Source organism: Echeneis naucrates, chromosome 19 (genome assembly GCF_900963305.1).
Source record: "Echeneis naucrates chromosome 19, fEcheNa1.1, whole genome shotgun sequence".
Taxonomy (NCBI): Eukaryota; Metazoa; Chordata; class Actinopteri; order Carangiformes; family Echeneidae; genus Echeneis; species Echeneis naucrates.
The window spans coordinates 13,698,901-13,708,043 of NC_042529.1; the positions used below are offsets into that span (position 1 = coordinate 13,698,901).

Genomic DNA, 9,143 nt, shown 5'->3' on the forward strand with positions numbered 1-9,143 from the left:
CGATAACTGCTCACTGCCGCCGCCCACAGAGAGAGCACAATTCCTGAGCTGTTTTAATAATAGACTGCATAAAAAGGTTAAATACATCAGCCTGTTTATTTTATCAATATCATCATTTAAAAATTAGAAATCACTGTAACATAGAGTACATTAATTTTTCTAGTCGACATATTACTACTGCTCCTTGCGTTGTTGTTTATAGATCTAGATTTGTTGAGTACTTGCATTTTGGATCTTACTACACATATCCTCTTATTAATGAAGTCAAGTAAGTTTCTTTCATTTAAAATTAGTTAAAAGGGACATTTTGGTTGATCGTTCATTTCATTGCCACACTCCGTCAATGCTCTTGTTCTAACAAATTCAAAGTTTTATCGTTCACAACATTGACTCTTCCCTTAAATGGAAAAATCTACTGTTTGTTGTCTTCAGTGACAACCATAATAAACTTAAAGAATTATAGCTAATAATTTTGGTCATTCTTTTAGTTTTACATTCCATGATCTTCATGCAAAGGTCATGGATTCAGTTATCAGCCTGGGGCCTTTCTGTGCAGTTTGCATGTTCTCCCTGTGCTTGGTTACCCCTTCAGGTACTCCGGTTTCCTCCAATCGTCCTATTGTTTTTAACAAAATATTGTTTATCATGATTTTTGTAAGGTATGAAAAAATACCCATAAATAATTAGTGTTCCTACTTTCAGATTATGTTTCGCTATAAGACAATTATAGAGGTACAGAGGTAAAAGTAGAACAATTATGTATCTACAATGATTCCATGACAATAAAATAAACCTTAAGCATTTAATTACCATTACAATCTAATAGTGGAGTATTTAAAGAAAAAGTGTTCAAAAAAAGTGCATGAATTTTGTACTGTTGGATTTTTTGTGTTATTTTTCTGTGACAGCAGGTCTGTTTCATCTACAGTTGTCTGTTTTAATGTATGACAATAAGTTGTTTGTGCTTTACATATAAAATCCTTGAAATATGACCAACATGTGCTTTTAAAACTTTAAATGAAAAGTAAACCACAATGGAGTGGCATGAAGTGGAAGCACTCAAGTAAAATAGATGCAACCTATTATGTATAAATGTACAGTCATAAATACTACCTGCAAAATATAGCTACCGTATGAAAAGTGTTCATTACATCGAGAGGGAGCTGTTATACATTATTAAAACTCAATTATTACTACGAATGTCTTAATATTAACAGTTGGTTGGATGACATCAAAAATTTGTTCTATCCAGAGTAACCTACATCTGTCAAATAAAGGTGTAAAAGCATAATCCCTCTAAAATTGTGATGCAGTGTAATTGGAAGGTAGCATGAAATTGATCATGTAAAAAAAAATAAATCAAAAATTAAACCAACACAGAGTAACAGTGAGGCTCTCATATGACAGCCTCCAACCTGGCAACAAGGGAACATGCCTCAGATACTACCAGCCACATACGTGTGTATTAATGGCTGAGTCAAGCAGAGGCTATTCTAAGCAGCGGGTTACAGTGAGCAGCAGTGGCCCAGACACCCAGACAGACAGAGGAGAAGATCTGTATGAATGGACGGAGGGCACAAAGGGAGGAGAAGAGCTTCTGTAACTTAACTGATCCCAGACAGAACAACAGTCAGTCCTGCAGGAGGATTAACTCCTTGTCTGTGCTGTAAGTCAACCAAGAATATCACAGATTAAAAGTGAATGTGTGTTTGTGTGTGTGTGTCTGTTGTGGAGCTGCCGTGAATCTGATCTCACTTGACTAGCTCAATCATAGGTCAGTCCTGACCTCAAATGCTATCATAAATAGTAGCTTTAATGTGGATTAATGTTTATTTCTATGTATTTTTCCAAGTAAATTAGGACAAGTAGCTCATAAGTGTGAGCCTCCACCTTTGCCCCCCTTGGGGTATCCTGTGACAATATCCTGGAGCTGGCATAGTGCAGGCATTTTGTGGACAGAATATATTTAGCTGTTCTTCACAAACTCGCTTTACATGGTAAGTGTGTTAGGAAGGCCACTAAATAAATATTGTGACCTCAGAGAGCGGAAAGCAGTAGTTTGTCCCAGTTAAAGCAGATGAAGGCACAGGTCTGAAAAGTTGGTGTATCAGCCCGGATTAGGTTAGGGTTGTCCATTTTAAAACAGCCCTTTGAAATTTTTGGAAACATGAACAACCATTCTTAGGTCTGCACAGAAAATATAATTCAAAAAGTAGCAGCTAATTAGCTTAGTTTAGCAAAAAAAAAAAAAAAAAAAAATGGAAGCGGCAGTGTCAAGAAAAGAAAATCCAACTGTAATTATCTTATGATAAATTTTATTTATATCTCACTTTTCAGAATTAGAGATTATAAAGTGCTTTACAACAATAAAATAACAAAGACATTTTTAAAATGTCTAAAAAAGACGAATAACAAAAATATATATAAAATATGTAAAATATTTAAGTTGTTAAGTTGTTTTAATGACAAAAGCCAAATCATAAAGAACCACCAATAAATTTCCTTCTGGGGACGTGCCACCTCCCCTATTGACCAACGTTCATGCATACATTTTTTCACAGGATGAAATAAATGATAATTATAATAATAACTATAAAAGTTTCTGTATGGTAAGCTAAGCTAACTAAGCTAAGAGGCTTCAGGCTCAGGTGTGAAAGTGGCATCATTATTACATTATTCATTGCAGATATTTCACTGAAATGTCAAATGATTCCTTCATAAAAGCAGAACCTGTAGCTTCAGAGATTCAAGGCTAATTTGTCTTTCTCAGATTTCACTTTTCGCAGCGTAAACAGGAAGAAACACATAACAGTGCATTGTTGTTTTATAGCCCGAGGTTCACTCTCAGGAAGGTACTGTTTAATGTACAGGCTTACTTCTGATAGATAATGCTGACATCCAGAATAGGAACTCTTCGCTATTTCCAAGAAATACACTGATAAGGTGAGTCTGAATGAAAGTGGTTTCCATGATTGAATCAATACCCAACACGAAGAGGAGCTAGAGATAGGGGAGGCTGTATTTTAAGTGATCAGATAACTAAGACGAAGTGTGTGATTACTATCCAGTCCATGTATTTTTGTATAATATTTTTTTGTTTGTTTGTTTTAGTTAAAAGACCTAAAACTTGATCCCTGACAGGACAGTAGGTGTGTGACTCTGACTCTGTGCTCTCTCCTCTACAGACCATGGCCCTGCCCTTTGTGGTGATGTTGCCCCTGCTGATAGTCGTGGCAGCAGGAGTTTACTACATCTACAATGAGGCCATGCGGTTCATGTCCAAATCCTTAGTGAGAAACAAAGTGGTGGTGATCACAGATGCTGTTTCCGGTGTGGGCACTGGTAAATAATCCTACATGTGTTTTTGATATTAAACTTCCACAAAATGTTACTTTCCTTTGAGTTGATGTATAATCTGTTCCAAAGTTTTAAAGGTTATGGCGCTCTAGAAGCTCTCTTTCAGTGGAGGGGGCAAACATATAGCTGTTCCCAAATTCTAGTCTTGGTAAACTAATCTAATTGCTTCCTGTCTTTTCTCAAGCTTCACATTTAGCGTCTTCTTATCCACAGCCAGACAACAAAAATAAATCTGCACCGTACACTGGTCACGGGCTTGTATTCTTCTGGCCCAGTATCTGATATACAACATGATGATCAGATGGTATCTTATCAGTGCACAGAAAGAACATTTTTAAACCCAGTAATAAAAGGATAACAACCATTATCTCTGCCTACATATATGAGCCAGATTTGGGCCAAGGACCCAGGCAGGCCAGAAGTTTCATGAGTGAAAGGTGTCAAATCTTATTCTACTGTAAAGCATTTCTCCAAATTTCCCACAAGGTCATAACATGTGTCCTCTCCGTTGGTCTGTCCAGAGTGTGCCCGTCTCTTCCATAAGGGCGGTGCCAGATTGATCTTGTGTGGGACAAACTGGGATCAGCTGGAGTCTCTCCATGACTCTCTGACAGTTGACGCTGACCCCAGAGAGGTGAGGAAACTAAACCAATGAAACTATTGAATCAGCTTCATTGTAAACATGGCTAACAAAGCCCCATCCACACTAATCACATCCCTCATCTTATTGTGGTGGTCAGTGTTGTTTTATTATATTTGCTCCGGTAAACATCACACTAGAATATACACTAAAAACTAGTAGAACAATGAAGATTTTTTTCTCAAACAACCAGCTTGCCTTAAAATTAATACATGTTACTGGCATGTCAGTGCGGGTTTAAAGTTTAAAGTTTAAAGGACAGGACAGTAGTATGTCCTGTCCTTGTATTTTTTTCAGTCCTCTGCTCTGTGGCCTCCTCCCGCACCAGCATGTCGTCCTCTGATCAACACAATTGCAGGATATCCTCCCTGACAACACACTGTCCTCCGTCAATCCCCTGCACACCGGCCACAACAGATGTGACCACACAAGAATAACATGAAGTAGATAACAGTATCATCCAGTTAATGTAGATATGGTCTCACACATGTTAATATTTAATTGTTAGTGACATAGATTATGGAAATGGAAAAATGTTTCCCGTTGAAGTTGCTCTCGGGACATATTTAGTACATTTACATTCGTTGATTTATAAGATAAGGCACAGTACATTAACTCGAGCAGACACAGCTAAGCGAAAGTCATATTTTTATTTCAGACAACCAGGTTGTATAAGTGACAAATATCAGTAGTAGTGAAACCTAAAAAAATGCATGGCACAATTTTCCTGCCATAAATTTAAATTAAGTGATTCAGCAATAAAAAATATTGTTTACATCACTTTTTTTTTTGGAAGAAAGACTGTAGGAGAGACAGTGAAGTCTTTTGAATTAACAGCTTCCAAAAATGAATCCACCCACCAACATTATATTTCAAAGATTTGGGTTTTTCCTGGACAGCTTGGACAGCACAAATAAGTATTTTCTGGTTCAGGGACTTGTGAATGTTAACACTTTAAAAGTTTCTGTTTGCATACAGATTAGACAAACAAAAGGTGAATGGTTAAAAACTTGGTTTTGAGATTCTTCCACTGTCATGCTAAGATAATCACCTGCTGTTACAGTGAAATTCCACGCATAGTAAAATAATACTGTGTCATGTCTCTCAAGACATTCGCCCCCAAGTTGGTGATCTTGGACTTCAGTGACATGGACAGCATGGAGGACGTGGTGGCTGAAGTGCTGGAGTGTTACGGCTGCGTGGACGTGCTGATCTGTAACAGCAGCATGAAGCTGAAGGCCCCTGTGCAGAGCGTCTCTCTGGAAATGGATAGGAACATCATGGACGTCAATTACTTTGGTCCCAGTGCTCTGGCCAAAGGTGGGCATCCCTGAAAAAAATCAAGTGTGTCCATTTTCTTTGTACTGTGACGTTCTTAATGGTAATATGTCCAAATCATTTGGCAGGTGTTCTTCCAACTATGATCTCAAGAAGATCAGGGCACATTTTGCTGGTGAACAGTATTCAGGGCCGACTGGCTGTCCCCTTCAGGAGTTCATGTGAGTTCTCAGTGTCTATGAGCTTGTTTCAGACTGATTCACTGGAATAATCTCTTTTCTGGTGGCATCAAATCATAAGATCTGGTAAAAGTCTACTTTGATGCATCTACTGATGCTTTATAGTATTTAGTCTATATACCCGTCACGGCTTTTTTCATTTAGAGTTGGTTAGCTTAGTCTAGAGAGTGACTGAGAGGATGCCACTGCTTAGTAACCCATCCAGTTGCCCTCTAATGATCATTAGATGAAATGATGGTTCAAGGCTCAGCAGTTAAAAGTAGTTTAGTGAGTCAATTTGTGTGACATGATACCTATTTGTTTAATTTTATCAATTCAATTCAGTATAATCTCAACAACAGTGTTATAATAGCTGTACTATGTCAATAGAAATGTCAATAAGTAAATGTAGGAATAAAAAAAGAAAGTAAAGGTAATTAAAATAGGTTGGCTCAGAAAATTGGAATAGTTAATTTTTATATAATCCCTTCCACAGCAACACAATAACAGAAGGTGGGATGAATCTGCACTCTCTGTAGTTAAATATCTGGAAACATAAATATCCAGATGGGCGTCTGTGGTTTAGTTTGTTTCAGTTTAGGTCATTGGTGTGACACCGTTTTACTGTTGTAAAGTTTTTCCTTCCCTTTTTTCCTCGAAGTTTAACATGCAAAGTTCGACACAATTTGTCGACGTATGTCTTGTGTAATGCATGGAATGAGACCTGTCTACTGGGTGAGTGACACCTTTTGTGTTTGTGTTGTGTGTTTGCCAGATGCAGCGTCTAAGCACGCGGCACAGGCCTTCTTTGACTGCCTGCGGGCTGAAGTGGAGGAGTATAGGATAGTTGTCAGCACCATCAGTCATACTTTTATCAATGCCTGCGACCCGCCAGCTGTCAAGGAGCCCAGCCCAAAACCGAACGCCCTGGCTGCATGTGAGTAGAGCTACTGTTGTGAATTTGTCTCCTCTGACAATGTGAAAACTGCTTACAGTCCTCATTTACATCGTCATGTATCTGTTCCTAAACAGTTATTGCCAGCCAGTTGACCCATGGTGTGCGCCCATCAGTCCTGGCCGACGAGATTATGCACACCGTGAACAGAAAGAGGAAGGAGGTCTTGCTGGCCCACCCCATCCCCAGGGTGGCTCTCTACCTCCGCTCCTTCTGCCCCCCCTTCCTCTTTGCTGTACTGGCTGCTGGAGTGGAGGATTCTGTGTTGTCTGAGCAAATGTAGGAGAAAAGCTGAAAAGCAAATTAAAGCAAATGGTAGATCTCTGTTAGTTTGACAAGGCCAGGTGGGCAAAGTGAGCAACTGCCCCCAGACCCTCAGGGAATCTGAATTCTTCAGGTTCAACATCCACCAGTAGTTTATGGCAGTGTAAAAATTGAATATTTGAAGCAGGGTATGCTGAGGTGACTGTTAACTTCAATAATGGAAGGCAACGTATGTCAGCTGCACACAACACACCACTTTGTAAGATTTTCACAGCAAATGTGTTTCTATCCGTCGGATGAATTAAAGTGCAATGCACCCTCCTCTTTGCTGCACTTTGCTTTCCTCCACTTCTTAAAAAAAAAAAACACCTGAAAGTGCTCTGACAGTGTTCCTGAACCTGTGCAGAGTAAGTTTTTTAACTTTTTTTCGTTGAGGGCAAGGGCCTGCAGCAGCCAAAAGAGGTGAAAGACAGTAAAACTCTATAGGTTCAACATAAGCAATCACTGTGAAACATAACCGGTAATCTGACGCTTATATATGGTTTACATATTGATTATTACACAAAATTGCACACAGTAGAGTGTTTGCTCAAACAGCAAAAGAGCAAAAGAGGAAAAGAAAACAAAGCAAAACAAACAAACAAACAAAAAAATCCCTCAGGTTTTCAAGTCTAAGAAATATTGTTAGAATTATTATTAATTAAAATGCTCTAAATTCTATAAAAATAATAAAGTTATCTCTACCTCTGCTGACAACAATTTGAAATACATGCTCGGTCAGTAATATAGAAATAATTACAAAATAAATAATAACAAATGGAATGCAGTTGATACGCTTCATATTTAGTACTTTTAGATGAAATATGTTATTTTTACATAACTTTCTGTCAATGAGAAAATGGACAAGATTGAATTTAGAATAAATTAATACATCAATATTTGTTACACCTTTCTTAGAAGTCATCCAACTCAGACTGGTTCAAAGACAAAGACAAATTATAAAGATGAATATAAAATTTGATTAAATATTGAGAAAAATTATACATATGTAAAGATTGGATGCTTTTTTATTATTGATTTGTCTCTCTCAGTCCTGTAGGTGGCAGCAGTGTGTCGTTCATACTTACTGAATGAGTGACAGGTTTGATATTTGATGGCCTCCTTTTAGAGTGAACTCTGTATCTGAGGGAAAGTGTCTCAGTGTTTGTGCTAATGGAACCTCATCAGTCGGCTACAGAGAGTGTGATGAATAAATGTGAAAGGATGAACTTTGACTTTAGTTTTTCTGCAGTTTTGCAATAATTCTGGGTAATATATATATATATATATATATATATATATATATATATATATATATTATATGTGTGTAATACATAAATAAATGCTGTTAGCAGAGTCTCTGGCGTTCACACAGTTACTTGTCACTCACATAATTATGGCACTCCTCAGTTCAGAGCCGGAGGAGAGGAGCTTCACTCTGGTGTTAAGCTCTGAGGATTACAATGGTGGATCAGTGCTCTGAAAATGATGTATAGTCTATTTGGTGATTGGTGTGTGAATTAAATAACATTATATGACAACTAAAATGTCCTGCACAACGTCCAGAGCTCTGTGACAAAAGCCCTTTGTGTGACAATTGTGATGTAAATGAGTAATTCATTGTCATTGGCTGTTTTGAGCTGTACGTGCGTGCGCGTGCATGTGTGTGTGTGTGTGTGTGTGAATGTGCATATCCATGTGTGGAGGGAATATTGGCGTCAAGTCCAGCTGGTGTGCGTGGGTCTGTCCTTTAGGTCACTCTCCTCTGGGGAGTTGAGTGCCTTTTGTCTGCAGGGCCTCTGGACAGGAATGTGCCTCTAATGCTCATGTGAATAAATTCAGCTTTATGACATTTCCACATGTCAGACAGGAAGGACTTCTTCGAAGCACTCAGCTGGACTCTGCAAATTGGCATTTTGATCGGACACATTTACATATGTCACACAGAGAACTGCCACATCATGTATGTTTCATGGCAGAAGATGGCGGTCAGCCCGTGTTTGAATAATTGTTTAACAAGAGGGGCAGAGTGCTATATTACATTGCTGATGCTGTCAGATTCATTTCTGCTTATAGGTGAATTAAAGACAAGTGTGAGGAGATATGCAATATCTGTGGAGTAACCGAGCCTGATAGTTTCCCTCCATCAATTGCCTGTGCTCTCTAGTGAGCAATATTTAGATAAGAACCAAACAGGAGGGAGAAGATTGTCCTGAAGCGATATTCTGAGTAATGCATCCTGAATGACTTATACATGAGAATCACCTCACAGGGACGTCTGCTGCTCAGAAATTGTCTTTCCATGAGCGAGGGGATCGCCCTTATCAATTTTTAAAGCCCAGGTTATTGACACTAACCTGACTTATGGAGGTTATGCGGAGGCCACAGTAAT

General features: G+C 38.4%; 1 protein-coding gene across 1 annotated transcript; it reads left to right on the forward strand.

The window, feature by feature from the left end:
• The first annotated feature begins 1,516 nt into the window (after window positions 1-1,516).
• dhrs7cb (dehydrogenase/reductase (SDR family) member 7Cb) lies at window positions 1,517-7,078 on the forward strand. Its single transcript, XM_029527844.1, has 7 exons — window positions 1,517-1,666; window positions 3,186-3,342; window positions 3,879-3,991; window positions 5,107-5,317; window positions 5,404-5,496; window positions 6,269-6,430; window positions 6,526-7,078. Exons 2-7 carry the CDS (start codon window positions 3,189-3,191, stop codon window positions 6,729-6,731), a joined length of 939 nt encoding a protein of 312 aa, XP_029383704.1. The 5' UTR covers window positions 1,517-1,666; window positions 3,186-3,188; the 3' UTR covers window positions 6,732-7,078.
• Window positions 7,079-9,143: the final 2,065 nt, after the last annotated feature.

Coding starts and splice junctions, on each gene's coding strand:
- dhrs7cb (XM_029527844.1), top strand. CDS start 3,189: ATGGCCCTGCCCTTTGTGGTGATGTTGCCCCTGCTGATAGTCGTGGCA. Junction 3,992..5,106: donor TTGACGCTGACCCCAGAGAG/GTGAGGAAACTA, acceptor ATGTCTCTCAAG/ACATTCGCCCCCAAGTTGGT. Junction 5,318..5,403: donor TCCCAGTGCTCTGGCCAAAG/GTGGGCATCCCT, acceptor ATCATTTGGCAG/GTGTTCTTCCAACTATGATC.